The 17743-nt window shown below is 36.0% G+C and overlaps 2 protein-coding genes across 2 annotated transcripts in view; one reads left to right on the plus strand and one right to left on the minus strand.

Annotated features, from left to right (window-relative positions):
* Positions 1-5690, plus strand: part of LOC127951443 (cadherin-18-like) — a 47425-nt gene extending 41735 nt beyond the window's left edge. The window contains exon 11 of the mRNA XM_052549331.1: positions 5557-5690. Coding sequence (XP_052405291.1) covers positions 5557-5690 — 134 coding nt within the window. The remainder of the gene's footprint in view (positions 1-5556) is intronic.
* An 8331-nt stretch (positions 5691-14021) lies between these two features.
* On the minus strand, positions 14022-16517 carry LOC127951157 (5-hydroxytryptamine receptor 5A-like). The gene is made up of 2 exons (XM_052548833.1): positions 15810-16517; positions 14022-14571 (listed from the first exon to the last, which is right to left on the minus strand). The coding sequence occupies exons 1-2, from the start codon at positions 16506-16508 to the stop codon at positions 14236-14238; spliced, it is 1035 nt and encodes a 344-aa protein (XP_052404793.1). The 5' UTR covers positions 16509-16517; the 3' UTR covers positions 14022-14235.
* Between the last annotated feature and the right edge of the window lie 1226 nt (positions 16518-17743).

The following is a 17743-nucleotide window of genomic DNA, read 5'->3' on the forward strand; positions in this document are numbered from 1 at the left end:
ATATATATATATATATATATATATATGTATATATGTATATATGTGTGTGTGTGTGTGTGTGTGTGTGAAGAGTTCAGATGCAAAAGCCTCTAAGTCTAAAATTAGGAATTTTATCAAGCTATATATATATAATATTAGTCTAGTACGGTTATCATGTCCTCAAAACAATATTTTATAGTTTTTGAAACTAAAATGTTTTTTTCTTCACTTTACCATTGCCCGTGCCAGTATCGCCTTTTGTTTCCCTCTCAATCTTTTCGATTTTGATTTTTTTTCTTTTGTTAAAAATATCGTGTGCATGCTTTTTTGAGAAATAAAGAGCACGACATAGAGAAAGCGAAGCGTGAAAAGAGCGTAAGAGTAAAACTGAGCGCCCCGAAATCCTTTCTCGTTATTGTTTTGTAAAAGTTTGTCATTGTGAATCTGAGGTCAGGCATAACCGACTGCTGCACAATAGCCTCAACGCTTTGTGAGCACATAAAATAGAAAGTTCCAGCCAGTCGAAAGCTGTGTTTTTGTTACGTTCTCTATTAGGCTACTCAAGTTTAAAGTCATAAAATATATGACATTTACATGAAGCTCTATTACAACAAACGTTTTAGTATTTTCACAATCGTCTTGACAGTCATTTGATCTCAAAAGCCACAGCTCTTGACTGCCAAGCGTGATACATATGCGTCTTATACTATAGACTCCTTCTGCAGCTCGAACATCTATATTAATGTATTTCAGATCAATATTCAGAAAAGCTCACAAGGAGAGGAAATGCTCTGTCTCCTTCACCCCCTCATTCGTTTTGTTCTGTATAGACTACAATAATGACTGACCCAGATGCTAATAATATCGGTGAAAGACTCAGCGAGTCTCAATGGGGAGGAAATGACATGGTCATGTCATTCATAGAACATCACACCAGTGCCATTCTATGACACGAAGCCTCTGACAAACATTTCGATTTCATCCATAGAGACCACCAGAACAAACCGACTTAGCAGCTTCAAAAGTTCGTAAGTTTTACTTATTTATTTTTTCATGTTTTTAATTGGTTAGATGTTAAAAAAAAAAAAAAAAGGTTGAAGCAACTCGTAGCCTATAAAGAGGGAAGAAAAATGAATATTCTTATTTTTAAACTAAATTAACAAAATAATAATATTTTTATGTCCATTACAGTAAAATAAAATTTTTGTATAGGGATAGGTCATGGCTCAGTGTACTTGAACTGTGGATTACATTAGGCTACTCGTGACGTCATAGTGAAGCGATATATTCCACTGAACTATGTTTGATGTAATAATTAAAATGTTGTTAACTTTAACAAAACAACACACACAAATAAATAAAAAAAGCTCGACATTCAAAATGTTTACAGAATATTCGCTGTTTGTGACTTTATATCCTTGATTAGGCCAATTACATTTGAATGTTCAACTCATTATGATGAAAGTTTGGTAGTTATTTATTGCTTTTTGATGGTGGTTATTCTGCAGCTCTTTTGCTCGTCGTGTAATGTTGTTGAACCCACATACTGTAATCATTATATTGAACTAAATAATATAATATATAGGTGATATAATATATAGGACTATATAATTATTTTATGTAGTGAATTGAACTATTTATTCAATAAAAAGTAAAAAAAAAAATACAACAGTAAAGTAATATTTCATCTGGGTGTATGGGATGCCATGCAAGGTTTGACAGTGTTAGAATGTCATCTGGGACGAGCCTTTAATAGGATGTTGCACTGTGACATCACAAACCACCATTAATCCCAGAACTGCTGCATGGCTGGAGGAACTCTATTCAGCCATTTTGGTCTGAAATTTTCTTTAACTTTGACAGATGTCTGCTGTGATGTAAAGGACCCTTGTGCCACGAGTGAAGGGCAGAATAACAGTTGTATGTCATCAGGATTATTATTATTATTATTATGAATCAGACAATGTGCTATTTAGCTGCAGTCCTGCGTTAAGACAATGCCAGCCTTATCCTCAGTTACGTCTCTTGATGTTGAAGTTTAAATAAATTAATAATAATAATGATAATAATAAAACATTGGGCATCTCTTGTGAAGGATTCTTGAAGCATGCAGCAACAGGCAAAACAAAAAGCGACGGCAAATCTTTAATTATTTTCCTTGTGTTATTTGTGACATTTGTTATCTGAGTGAGTTTAATAATTATTTCTGGTCCTTTCTTTAAATAATTTCTCAAAGATATGAAGCTATTTGATTACCTGTCTCCAACGTGCCAAAATCACTAAGGTAAAAAAAAAAAACAAAAAAACATTTTCATCTCCTTCATGATTAATCTTTATTTTAACTTTTATCAAATTTTCAGAGATCATCAAACCTCATTACACCTAATGTTTAAAGTGTATGCAAAACGGTGTCACTTGTAATAGGCCTACCATATGCATTTAAATTGGATATTAAGCTTGCGAGTGAAATTAAATTTATCACTCAGATGTAAAATAACCCTGTAAAACAATGTTGATGACAGGTATTGTCGCAAAAGTTCCACATCACTGATTCATTCATCCAAAAGAAGACAGCTACACGGGTTTTATGTTTGTTTTATCATGGGAATTCATAAAAGTCAAAACTTTTTAAAGTTCTGGTTTTCAGCTTTCCGCGTTTATTAATATTATTATTATTATTTTGCTGGGCTTTGTGGCCAGCAATAAATCATGTTCAAATCATGTTCAAGTTTTTGAACTCTTTATTGTCTTGATTCTTTAGAGATGTAAAATGTTTTGCTTAATGTTATGTTTATACGTTTTTAATTCTTCCGAAACCTGAATTCTGGGCTTCATCACATAATGTTTTTAATTCATATAGTATAAAAATATTCCCATAAGGCATCAGATTGAAAAGCCCTTTTCTGTTCTAGTCAAACATTTATTAAATAAAGCTGACAAAACCATCACTTCCGTTTTCCCCCAAATTTGTTTTATTTCAGTAGCTATCCACATTTCTTCCATTTTACTGAACGTTTATAAATTGTTACTTTTGATAGAAAGTTAGCTTAAAAAAAGCAAGGATTTAAAGTTTGCTTTTCAACCTAATTAGCGTGATTAGACACCGTAACTTCAGTGACTTGAGCATGATATTTGCCAGCTGCAGGGAAACGCATCAGCGGTGCGTCGGCTTCATTTCCCTTTGTTTTAAACTGACATTATGCATTTAGGGATGTAGCATGTTCATTGGTGGTTCACGACCATATGGGTCGATGTTCTCATCTGTAAAACCTCAACTCTCAAATGATGCTGCCTTCTGAATCTGATTTCTTTCGTCCAAAAAAAAAGGTAAATATTTGAGGGCACTACTAGGAAATTCATGTAAATTATCTGCCAGTCGTGCAATTATAAAGGCAGACTAATTTCTATGGATTTCACCTGGTAGATTTACATGGTGTCAAAAAATTTCAAACTTGGACAAATGTTGCGTCTCTGTGTCAGTAGCCTACGAAATGTTACACTAGACTAGAACGTTTTGAAAATTCGAACTGAAATTCAAATTTAAATGTGAACGGTTGAAAATAACAGAACAAAAACATTCGAATTCGTCTTTCTCCCGTGAGATCGGTGACCTAAGCTATATTACTTTGTTTTATACATCTTGGAATAGCAATGAAATTCAGCTGTGTACAAAGAAAAGGAGACCTCTTCACCCTACTTTCTGTAGTGCCACCCGCTCACGGCATGACTGAAATATGAGTTCAGGAGAGGTGCACTGAGGGACAGGGATGTATCTCACTTATTAAAGGCTCAGCGGAGCTGAACGCGCTCTTTAGACTGCTCTCTTATGAGACGCAAGGCCCTTAAGCTCTTTAAGAACCCTCTCAATTGAGGATTTGGGTAATGGCCCTCTGCAAATGTTTTACTGACAAAAAAACTCAAAAAGGTTACCTGCTGTTCTAATTATTTTAGTGTAGAAAGAGTTCTTGCATTGTTTATATATTGGTTTTTACCCTTTTTTTTTTTTTTTTTAATAGTGTCAAGACTTTAATATTTGTGTTAAGGAAAGTATATCTTTGTTCCTTAACCGTTTCTCACCCTTTAGCCTATGTTTTTCACAATTTGTTTTTATTTAGTTATTTTGCCTTTTTAATTTTTATGTAGGCCTATTCTTTTTAAACTACCCTGCAGTGTGGCAAATGATTTTTTACGCGAACAAGTATTCCATAGGCCCTCAATTAATATGAACTAATTGAAGCTTACATGCATAATAATTAGAAATATGCTGTTTAAAATAGTTTTTGATTGGTTAAATAGCTTTTGATTTTAATTGTATATCGAATTAGGACAAGTTGCTCCAGATGGTCTTCTCTGACGATGATTTCTTTTCCGTGTGACGCTTTTCCAAATAATCCTACACTCAGCAGGACATTATGATTCTTGACCTTGACCTTACATGGAGTCATTTTTGTAGGTCAAAACCAGCATAATACCTTGCACTCTGGGTATGATAATCTCACTCATCAGCTTGAAGTATGTTGTTCTTAGGGATGACTGTCCTAATTAAAAACGTTGCCCCGTTTTTTCATTTAACTCTTCTTATTAGCTCCCAATGTAAGTACTACTGTAAATCAACCCAAGGGGCATTTTTGTTAAAGGCAGTGCTGAGAAAAAGTCTGTTCCAGCAGGTCACTCTTTGGTTTTCAATTAATGTCATATTATTAAAGTATAATAGTCCTAATGATATGATCTCAATTTCTTTGGGGAGCAAGCCCTTAATTTAATTTTCAAAAACTGTTGAACCTGAAGACCCTGTATAGCTTTTCCTTGTGATGTTTAATTTTTTTTTCTTTTTTTAAGAAAAAGAGAACGTTTTAATATCTAATCAGATTAATTTTGATGTGTGTGTGCAGCTTTTAATAATAAAAAAAGAAAAAAGAAAATGAGAGACTAATTTGTCAGGTTTTTTTTAAGCTCTTTGTGTGGTGACAAATGTGACCTTAAAACTTAAATGTCACTTAAGAAACGAAAGAGAAAAAGGCTCTGACCGAGTCATTATAATTAATGTATTAAAATAAGAAAAAGCATAATAATAATGGTTGGCTATAGTTATCATTAGGGCAGACTGAGAATTTCAAGACACAACATTGCTGAACTGACCTAATGGCTCATAATTGCTATGGCTAGTAATCGCTTTAATTTATTTTTATTAATTATTTTGTAGCTCATTCGGTGTAGTTTCTCACAGCTGTATTGTGAGAAAGGGAAGACAGCTCTGCAAGAATGAGTAATTAGTATAGATTCATTATCCCATGTTTTAACAATATTTAAAAAAAAATTAATGGTAAGACAAAATATCTAGAATTGTGCACAGATATCTTCTTTTTATTTATTTATACCTACTCCTATATATTCTTTTCTATTCTATTCTATCTGTGCTGGAACTATTTTCATTTGGCTTCATGAATTAGAGAGACAATCTCAAATCTGCACACACGAATGGTGACACCTCTGCACTCCTGGCATGTCAGAAGCCAGCCTGGTCTCCTGGTGGGGTGTCTGTCTCTGTCTCACTGTGATCTCCTATATACCCTGCAGTGACTCAAGCACCCCTACCAGGCATCATCCCTGCTGAGCCCCTCCTGGCTTTAACCCCACTTAATTACCAGATTGGGCTACAGACACCCATACTGTACCCCAGATTCCCTGCGTCAAACACCATTGTTCCCTAAATCTATGGGTTCACAATAGATCTATCAAGACTTGGAGCGGATCAAAAGTTCAGAGATGTCTTATGATGTATGTCATGTATGACAGGATATCCATTCATGCGTCCATTGGCATACTAATGCTATTGTCCCGATGCTGTGGGCAGGAAGTGTACAGAAGGAGAGTATGAAAGTATGGTATTATAAATTGTGCAATACATTTTCTAAGGTGTAATATTGTTTCATGTAACTAGTTTTTAATGAATGCCAACTATGATGAGCTCAGACTTATGGAATGCCTTGTTGGGGGTATTTTGAACTTTAAAGAAGAGCAATAAACTGCACATAAGAATAAAAGAGGATGGGGAGGTCATCAGCTTGGTTCACTCCAGCAGAGGTTGCTAACAGGCTTATTATCTCTGTAGGTAAGCTAATGTAGCAGAGGAGTACACTGCCCGGGATGTGTGATCTGTTAAGTTTGCAGCTTTTCTTAAAAAGCTATTCAGGGTGGGAAATCTGGCAGAGCTCCCAGAAATCTCTGAGCGAAAGGTTAACTGTCAGTATCCCAGCAGGCAGGAATGGCCGCCTCTCAGGAGGGACTTGCCCAGGAGGAGAGGAGAGGGCCACTTGCTTTTGAGACTGACAGTGTGCAAATAGATAGAACAGTGTCTGGCCTGTGAGGGGTGGGTGTTTCACAGCAATGACATTCAGACACAAAAGTCATTTCCGTAGCGCCACAGTTTCTGAATGAAATATATTCAAATGTATTGACAAGCATGATGTTTTCACGATGGAATGCACAGATGTAAATGTTTCGCAAAACACTGAAAAAAACTAAAACTAAAATAATATATGGCAAAATTGATATGGCATTTGCAAAAGAAAATAAATAATAATAGTATGTAATGGAGTAAGTAAAAAAAAAATAATATTTTGGCTCTTTTGGCATATTGAACGAATGAGGTCATACAAATTCATACTCATTATGCCATGTGATCGGGCTGAAAATATTTATTTTATAGATTTCTTTTTGAGGTCAGATAACTTTTACATACACTTACATATTTGAACCAGAGGTTGTAGGCATCACATGACATTCTCATCAGTTTTTAATTAAAGTCAATTTGATGTAATTGTTGTCTGTCAAATCCCCTGATACACCACTTGTTTTTATTGCTTTGTGTCTAGTTATTCAGAGTAATATCTCATGAATGCCAAGAAATGAATATTTGATGCATAAATGCTTTAGGGATGAAGGCGGTTCTGTTCCAAATCCAATTTTGCTGCATGCTTTTCTGATTTAAATGTTGTCAGAATATCATAAATCTCTCTTCTGTTTAGCAGTTGGTGATGCCAAAAGCAAAGTAATTAAGTAATACAGCATGTTGTAAACATTCCAAAATGTTAATGATAGGTCTTAAAAAAGTGTGAGAGAGATAAATTCATACTATCATTTATAAATGGCACCAAATTAATAAGATAAAATAATAATATATTTAATTGTATCATGACACTCATGTCACACTTTCAATATAAAACTGATGGCAGCATATCAAGAGTTTAAATACACATTTAGTGATCTGGTTGACTGAGATAATGTTCCAGCGGAGAGACTGAAGACAGAATACTGAATGCTGGCCTCCTGGTCTCAATGTGCCAACATGCTCATCCTCTGGCTCTGATATTGAAATGAAGAGGCTCATTCCTCAGAGGGTGCAGTGCCTCTTTTCTACCCCTTGTTTTTTGTTTTTGCACATAATTGGTTGGTGGTGGGTGGAGGCACAGATGCAAAGGATGGTGGGAGTTCCCATGAAGCCAATGGACACCTCTGTATTCTGTCTGCAAACAGAGGCACGGAGTCCGGCCAATGACACCGGAATACATTTCCTTGAAGGTTACTGCGTTAATCCCAGCGGCAGTCTGGGCACACGGAGAGAGCTGGATGTATGCCAGCATCTCTGCTGTGCTCTAACAAGATAGAGGAAAGGAGGGAGTGAGTGAGAGAGAGAGTAACTTCGAGGGGAGAGAGCAATGACAATGTATGAGTATTGATTACACTGATAGCTTATTGCAGGAGGCATCACCATATAATTTGATAAGATAAGTCTGTAAAGATATCTGACAAGGTGAAATGCTGTGAAGGGCTAGTTTTCATATGGTCCCTCTGAGAAACTGTGAAGACAATACTTTGAGATTTGCATGGTAATATGTGTCTTTTGAGACACATGAAACAGCAAACACATTTATTATCCAAATTAATTAACAGTGAAGTAAATTAATTTAGTTATCTTCAAGCTTATACTACAGTGTAGCCTGCAAAACAATGAGCGTACAAAAGAATGAAGGACTACATCCATACAATATTACAGTAACATTAATGGAATGTTCTCTGAGGTCAGTTCCACTGCATTTAATAACAGTTGCTGGTACGATAGGAGAGAACATAAACATTTTATGTAGCCAAATGAGCTGAGTGATAAACTGCGTGGCTTTGACAGTGATGAATATTACGAGATCCCAAATGTAAGCATTTAAAACACTCCAACAGAAGGATAAAACTAAGAATTGAATCACTTAAAAAGAAATAATGTAGTGTACAAAATGCCAGGATTTCATATTATATATATATATATATATATATATATATATATATATATATATATATATATATATACTTTACTGTTAAAAATAAAAGGTGCTTCACGACGCCATAAAATAACCTTTTTTGTCTAAATGGTTCCATAAAGAACCTTTAACATCTTAAGATTATAAAAAGGTAAGAAAGAGATGGTTCTTTAAAGGACCTTTGACTGAATGGTTCTTTTTGGAACCAAAAATAGTTCTTCTATGGCATTGCTGTGAAGAACCTTTTTAAGCACCTTTATTTTTAAGACTGTTGGAAATATCGCTGATCAATATTACTGCTGGAAGATATTTTGAAAAATATTGGTAACCAAACAGTTGATGGTAGCCATTGACTTCAATAGTATGGGGAACAAAAATGTATGGAAGTCAATGGCTACCAGCAGCCATTTTTTTATTACCAACATTCTGCAAAATGTCTTCTTTTGTGTTCAACAGAAGAAAGACATTCATACAAGTTTGGAACAACACGAGAGGTGAGTAAATAATGACAGAATTTACGGCTATATAAAACATTTACATATTTCAGTGTGCTATCAAATCAAACACAGAGCAAGGTGCCTTCAAATTCTATAATCTGTCTTCATTGATCAATGAAGATATTGAATTAAACGTTTGGTGCGCTAAGCCAAAACAGATCATCTCTGTCATGGAAAGTGTGAACAAATGTAAACAAATGGCTTTTGGCAGTAATGAATTCATCATATAGGCTAGCATTCTGCTCGAAATGTCAGAATGCTTATTGGCTGTCAGAGGTATAGCATAACACCTCTCTGTGAGTAATCCGAATCCGAATTAATTCATCATGTCATAGTGTGTTATATTCTGCTGTGTTGCCAAGTGATTTGATCTGTCCTTCGTTAGCTGTTAACCTTTAATCATGACTAATTTGTGCTGATGGAGGCTCTGGAGCTAGATTAGATTATCCAAGGATCCCGTTTTAGTCGAATATGACATCAACTGGCCGCTTCATGATATAAAATGAAAGATTCGGAATCTTTCTCAGGATGTTTGCCTATAAATTAATGAAAACCTTCACACCAATTGTAGCCTGCGGCATACAGTCCAGAAATCAAAGCTTGTACACAGATGTGATGGCTACACCTGAAAAGCAAGTGGCAAATGTGACCACATGGGTAAAATTGGTCTTAATCAGCCTGTCACGCTGTGTCAGACAGTCAGGTAAAGGGATGTCAATGCCTAATTCTCTCAGGTCACAAGGTCCCATCCCTGCACTGAATCTAGCTGTCAATTAAATGATCTAATTATGCTTCCGATTGGACGCGTTTCAGAGTTTGTCAAGGTCTTTTAATGTTGATGTGTTTGACCATATGATCTATAACCATTCATACCCTGAGAGGTCTTTATATAGCCTATATAAAACAGAAAATATACCTCTATGCTCTTAGAAAAAATATACAAAAGCTGTCACTGATGCAGTACCCTTTCAGACTTACCCCTTTTGCCTCAATTTACCCCTAAAGGGTGCATGCATTAAAGGTCCACAGTAGTACCTGAATACATAGTAGTACATTTTGAAAGGGTAACACCCCAGTGACAACTTTTGTACTTTTCTAAGTACCATAATATAAATAATAAAGTGTATTTACAGTACAACATAGCATGCGTTTAAGTCTTTAGTATTGTTTGATATAATGGAGGAGCTGTCTGTCTGTCTGTTTTGCTGTCAAGTCTGCCCTCACCAGGACAAAAAGGAGACAACAGGTGATAACTACATGGGAAGGGAACTGATCCACAAAAGCAGATAGAGGCTGATTTACTTACAATGGCGTGACATAGTGAGCGTGGACAATAATGTAACCTAGACAGTACTCAACATATAACAAACATCTAAAATATGTGTTATTATGAGAACATAGAATAGTTTAAACATTTACAGTAACAACTTACATATAAATTGACTTTCAAACATTAACCTATAGATATTTAGTCAATGTATATAAGTAAAAAATGTAACAGCTAGTGCTCAGTCTTTCTAGTCACTGAAACTCAGACAAACAGTACTGTATTATTATTATAATAACTCTATTAAATATTGCTGCACTATATTAAATATTGTACATGATAAGTTACGAAGTATGCTGCATAATGCACATATTCAAGTGCTTTGTTGTGTTACTTAATATGTACTTGTCTTCTGTCTTCAGCTCTGAGCTTTAGCAGTGTCAGCTATACATGCCTTCACTTTATATAATAATTTATATTGAGTTACACATATTGAGTTTGCTTGCTGTGCTGTGCTGTTTATTGTTCTTGACCAATAGAGAATCTTTAATACTCAGGGAATGTATTTCCCATGTTTGTACACCAGGGGGCAGGTTTGCATAAGACAACAGCTAAACAATGTTGTGAAGAATGCTTTGCAAAAAAACGGTCATGTTCCAGTCAAAGTTCTTTGTAGGCAATCTGTGCTTGTAATAATATGGGTACATCATTGGGAATCAATTTTGTGATTGTCACACAATTATATTGCATTAACTTATTAAAGTTCTGCAGAGTAGTTAAAAATTCAATCAAATGACAGTTGAGCAATAGATGGGAGTCGAACACTTATCAATTACACTGTACTTGAATGAAATTTAAAACCTGGAGAAGCTTTCTCATTAATCAAGCTATATGATACCAAAAATTATTGTGAAAGAATGCTTTGATAATAATTGAAAAATTAATTGCTTGATATCTGCAGGGAAATAACACTTAATGACATTGTAGTTAGAATGAGAGCAAACGTTTTCTGATTCCTCTTGACCGGAACGCTGTTTGGAAACACACTTTATGATATATCCATTGTTTATTTTGTGATAGTTTCTTTCTGAAAGTTTCTATCTCATATAGAAATTTAGAAAAAGAGGAAATCTGGCAGTATGTCTCATCTTGGATCTATCTGTGCATCAGTTGCATCTTCTCGTGCCATTTTAATACACCATCCCTGCTAAATCAGAATATAACTCAGCAGCTGTTCAACAGCAGAAATGTTATAACAAATAAACACAGCCGATGCAACTGTAACTATTGGGACTATGAATCCAAATCAGATCCAGATTAACCATAACCCATGGAGCACCATAGAATAGGAGTTTTGTGGAAGAAACGAAATGATTTACAAGTTCATTCCATTCATTCTAAAATTATTCCTCAACAGCTATTTACCATTGCTTTCGGCAGAAAAATAATTTCTGCACAACTGTTTCTCTTCTTCTAAATTTTTTTTTATAAGTATCCTTCCTGTCCTATTACTTGGGAATAAAGAATATCCACTGTGTATGTATGACTAAACTGTTTTATTGAATGGTTTTCTTAAGCAATAAACCACACAACTATGGTCTACGTCAAGAGTTTTACTTACTGCAGTCAGTTTATTATGTAGAGAATCAATGCAAAACACAAAAAAAATCTGTACAAGACCTGAATTTATTGACTTTCACTTCATAAAGGTTATAGATCCCACTAAAGAACCTTTAGCCATCGGCGCCACTGAAAAAGCGGCGACACAAACTGCAGTGGATGAATATCAGATATTTCAACAAATGGATCTGATTCCTTGCTGCTTTCTCATCATTCAATAAAATATGCTTTATATTTGTTGAAGCAGATACCGTTTCCCTGGTTACCATCCACAAAGGCATTTTCTTCCATCTCTTTGTGTTGTCTCTTTATTTCTAAAGGCCGAAGAATATGAGCATTATGAAAAGTTAATTTCTGAATTCCATGAGTCCCAGCTCACTGATCTGAAACCACGTCAGAGCTCTGAAAAGGATATTAAAATGCTGTGTTCTGTCGCTCTTCTAAAAGACTAATGTTTTAGGTGAATCTGTCCTTGGTAAAGCAACAAGAATTTGCCAATAAATATTATGCCACACCACTGGTCCAGAAATAGATTTGTATTACTTGCATACAGTTCATTTTGTTCTCATCTGCTTATGTTTTCCCCCAGGTACAAAATATTTGAGCCTGATTCTTTCACCTGTGGTCTCTTGTGTTCAGCCATTACCATAATTTATTACATAATGTGTGAAAGTACCTGCAATAGGAAAAAAAGGATCATGTATCTGTTTATGTCCTCAGTGAGTCTGTGAGATGTTTTGCTGTCTCTTTCTATCCCTTTCCATCTCTGCTAAAGAGGAAGGTGCCATTTAGGCAGGTGTCGCATCCATTATTCATGTCTCCACTCCACCAACAAATTTCTTACTGACACCTCACTTCAATTAGCCCTGAAAATGTCTCTCTTTTTTGTTGCTGTTTGTTGAGCACTCAAAAGCACTCTGTAGAGCTCCATTTTCAGCCAACTTGGCCTTTGGTCTGTCAGTCTCTTGTCTGTGTATTCATGGCTTTCAAAACGTGTTTAAGTGCAGCGCGATAGAATGAACATCTAAATCAAATAAGGTACGGTTGATTCACAGAGACATCGTATTATTAATCCACACAGCCTGAAGTCTAAAGCATCTTTACTGAAAGTGAACAAGAGCATGGTATTGAATAGAGCCGAATCCTTTTGAATACGGCTGAAGTATTTTCTTTAAGGCCCAAATATTAGACAGTATATCTACAGCTCTTCATCTGTTCTTCAGTATTTTGATCAAGATTGCTTCTATTGACATCGCTATTTCCTCTCGTAATGACAAACACTTCATGTACAAGTGGGAGCATCGTACACAGATGGGAGTGAATGAAAAGCTAGGTACTTTTAAAATGTCAAGTAGCTCAGTGTAATTTTCACTGACATTATAGGGGAAGTAAGTGCTGTTAATCCTTCATTTTCAATTTCCAGAAGCGGAGATGACTTCAGTCAGAGTTTAAATGACACAGATGGAAAAGTTCTGGCTTGGTCATCAGCATGTTCCTTAAAATCTACCACTAGGAGAATCTAATTCTCACTAAGTCATGTACAATGACAGTTCATAGTCCATAACTCAGCAGTCTGGAGCTGTTAATACATCAATGCCATGTTCACTCTCCTCAAAACAGAGACATTACTTTTTATTTTTCATAATAAGCTGTATCTTTCAGGGTAACAAACAATGACAACACGAATAATCTGTACCACTTGTTTGTGTCGGAGTATTGTAATTAGGAACAATAATGATCCACACTGACCAACATAAAAGGTTACCATGTGCAAAAAGGCATCCTACACAAAATGCACATTGTGTTTGTAAATGAAAATGTATCCAAATTCTAAAACAGAGAAAGCCTAAATCATTTCCCCCGAAGTATACTACCAATTGCTGTCCATTATTGGTCTTTTTGGATAAAAGACTATATGAAGAGATCAGATGCAAAAGCCTCTAAGTGCCATCTGAAATTTTCATCTAAAATTAGGATTTTTATCAGGCCCCTATATTTATGTTCAGTTATTTCACTTTAATAGCCTGGAAAAGGACTTGCACATTGCCATTGAGGTAAAATGACTCAACCTAAGCATAGGAGCTTGATAAAAATCTAAAACTTTCAGATGGCACTTAGAGGCTTTTCTATCTGAACACTTCATATCTTTTCTCTTCTAGATAAGACAATATCTCATATAACCTTCCAAGAAGATAAAAACATTGGTATATATATATATATATATATATATATATATATATATATATATATATATATATATATATATATATATACTGTAAGTATAAACTCATATAAACTGACTGCTAAAAGCCAGACATGGTTTATATTCATTTAATGCAGGGACAGCCTGACATTTTAGCTGAGCGTTCTTCACTGTTGACACTGGGTCAAATCATCACTTTGCCTGACAGTAAAAGCCCAGACATCATTCCGTCCATACTGCAGCGCTGTTTCTTTATGAATCTGTGCCTTTTGAAGAACTCAGATAACCACACTTTCCCAAATCTTAAGGGTGGCTTAAACTGGCATTTGTGGCACAGCCAAGATTTCCGATTATCTCTCAGCGCTGTCGAGAGAAGAGATTTCTGAAAGCGTTATTATAGTTCTTGTTGAAGGCTGTGTAAATGAGCGGGTTGAAGAAAGAGTTGGAGTAGCCCAGCCAGAGGAAGACACTCTTCCATATTGGCGGGATGTGGCAGGAGCACAGCGGGGTGATGAGCTCGGTGAGGAAGAACGGTATCCAGCACAGGACAAACACTCCGATGAGGATGCCCACCATCAGAGCTGCTCGCTTCTCTTTCTGCTCTCGCCACGTCTCGCTGTCGGTCTGGAATGTGACCGTGGCATGGCGTACTGTGAACACCATCTGAGGCTGTTGCCTGGAGGCCTCTTTCACCTGAGGGAACAGATGTGTCTTGAGCATCACTGCTGTGAGTGGATCAGTCAGAAGTATAGATGTAAGGTCAAATAAACCACAAGATTTAGTTTTAAACCTAGAACACATAAAAATAGTGTACAGGTTGAAATTTTATATTTAATAAAAAAAAATTTTTATGCAAAATTAAACATATTCCTCAGATTAGATGTGAGCCTCAGCAATGTAAACTTACCATTTAAAAGTAAAGGTGTTTTAGAAAGAAGTCTCTTATTCTCACCAAGGCTGCATTTATGTGATCAAAACTACAGTAATATTGGGAAATATTATTACAATTTAAAAAAATATATGTTCTATTGCGATATATTTTTTAATGAAATCTATTACTGTGACAATAAAGTAGAAAACATCATTGTATTTTTTTCAGGGATTACTTGTATAAAAAGTTCAAAAGTAATTGAATAGAATTCTTGAGTAAAATTTTTCAATGTCTTTACTGTCATTTTGATCAATGTAATGCATCCTTACTGAATTCAAGTATTAATTTACATAATACAAACGGAAAAAAAAATCTTAGTGAACTTTTGAATGGCAGTGTTTAAATAACAAAATATATAAAACTTTAATTATTTTATTACATAGATAATATAGATGAAAATGAACAAAAATCGAAAAGTAAAAGCTACTGAATCCAATGCAAAGACTTTTACCCTGCCCATGCATGCAGTGTTTTCGAGTCATTCTTTCTAGGGTTACGATAACATAATATAAAAATGCATAGAACTTTTGAAGTATTGGAATGGCCATGAAAATAGGCATTTAATCATAAGCTTTTAAACCCTTAAAGTTTCGGTGTCAAACCGTTGACAATCCCTCTTAAACCCACTGAAGCAGAACAGGATGGTAATAGAGTGGAAAATAATATAGATCTTATCTAAGGGAGGTGTCAGGAATACTATTCGCTAAAGTGTTGTGACATGCTCAGAGATTATACCACGCTGTTCAAGGTAATAGAGCAACATAATGGGATATTTGTGTTCAATCAGCTATTGAATTGCTGTCTAGTAACATTTTGTAAAATAATGATAGGTAAAATAGGAAAAGTCTGATCTAAAGCAATAGATTACATTCAGCATTCGTGAGGGAAAAAAAAAGATCTGCACCGTACAGTATTAAAATGCCAGCACACTGGTGTGTGCAGGATGACGAACTTAAAAAGTTGCTAAAAAAGAAAGCATATCACAACATATCATCTGTACCTCTCCAGCCTCTGCTACTGGAGTGATGGTGTTGGTCCTCTTTGATCCAATACGGAACTTAGCAGCTTTGTATATCTTCCAGTAGACAAACAGCACAACACAAAGAGGCAGATAGAAGGCCCCGAATGTGGAAAAGATGGTGTAAGACGGCTCCTGGCTCACCTGGCACTCCATGTCCTTCTCTGAATACGTCTCACCCCAGCCAAACAGAGGGGAGAGGGAAATAACAGATGAGAGCAGCCACGTCAAGCCAATCATCACATTGGAGATCTTCTTTCGGGTCTTCAGTGTGTACTCCAGGTGGCGGGTTATGGACCAGTAACGGTCGAGGGCTATTGCGGTCACGTTCCAAATGCTGGCTGTACAGCACAGGACGTCGAAGGATATCCAGACTTGGCAGAGAACTTGGCCCAACTTCCATCGACGGCCGTTCAGCTCATGCACTAGACTGAGAGGCATCACCAAAGCAGCCACCATAACATCAGATATAGCCATGGAGGCCACCAGATTGTGGGGCACGCGGTGGAACGTTCTGACTCTGAGAATTGTGACTAGGACGAGCATGTTCCAGAAAAATGTAGCCACCATAAGCATGGCCAGCAGGGTGAACGTCAAGACGCTGAACACTGTCTGTGGTCTGTAGACATTTCCATATTCTGAGCTCTGATTAAAGGAGCTGTTCAGGCTGCCATCAGCCATGTTATTGAGTGCTCTTTTGACCGCTTTACGCCACTTACAAAATAACAAGAAAGATCTTCACTGGACTGCAACAGCTGTAAAAATGAGAAAAAAGGCCATTTACAAATTCAGCTTCTACATAAATTCAGTGCTTTCAACTGGAACAAAATAGTGATATCCAGGCTACAGTGAAACACTTTAAAACCACGAGACACAATGGAAAATGCTTTGAAAATGCAATGGAAAGACTTTTAGCTGAACTTGACACACATTTAAAAAACCCAGTGCTCAAGTGTTGTCTATGAAACTGCGAAAATTCTAATTTGTGAACACGGTTATGTCATACACATGCTTATGTGTTCTGTCTAAACAAATACATACAAATTCATGTATTTTTATATTATTGTTTTTGTGGGTCCATGTGGGATCATTTTATCAACATTTTCATTTGTGCATTAATCTTTTAAAAAATGCAAAGAAAATTTCTATTTTTAGTGCAATCTTTGTTGTGTAAACATGCCCTTAAACATTTTTATAAGGTTGTGTCATGCTCAAGATGCTGCAAAAGATGTAAGACGCCTTGTTAAAAACAGTGCAGTAGAATAGAAAAATGTGTTCTGTGTGAACGGCCCCCGAGCAATGATCTAGCATGGCCAGAGCCCACTGCTTTTCATCACAGAAAGGTGGACTACTAGCGAACGAAATAAAAGTCATTACACATAGCCTATTTGTGAAGTGAAACTTATTCACTCGAGGTGCGATACAAGAGACATGAAAGTAGCATCTGTTTCAGTTGCCCATATACAGCAACGCCAACAGCTGATGGCACAAATATTAAGAAATATCTGACCACTGTACAGTCTGCTGGTATAACCACATGTAGATGACCCAGAAAAACAGTGAAAAAGACATTTACCACAAATTCGTGTCAGTAGACATTGTATAATAAAATATATTTTTAGCTGAAATGTCATGCCAGAGAAAACATGTCATTCGCCATCTCTGGCGTGGCAGGGCTGACTTTAAAAGGTAGATTCAGGCCGGGAAACATGTCAATGTTCCTGACAAGTCCTGTGTAACATTTCAACTTTCCCACTGGCAGAGAGTTACAATTGTGAAATAGTTTTTTTTTTTTTCTCTCAATGAGCAAATATCCAGTCTGATTTGTTCCCCGGTCTGCCCAGGGTTAGCAGCAGCCTGTAAGAAGTGTCATACTCTATTCTTCTGAAGTCTGAATATTCAGAAACATACTGTTT

The sequence above is a fragment of the Carassius gibelio genome, chromosome B2 (assembly GCF_023724105.1).
Source record: "Carassius gibelio isolate Cgi1373 ecotype wild population from Czech Republic chromosome B2, carGib1.2-hapl.c, whole genome shotgun sequence".
Lineage (NCBI taxonomy): Eukaryota > Metazoa > Chordata > Actinopteri > Cypriniformes > Cyprinidae > Carassius > Carassius gibelio.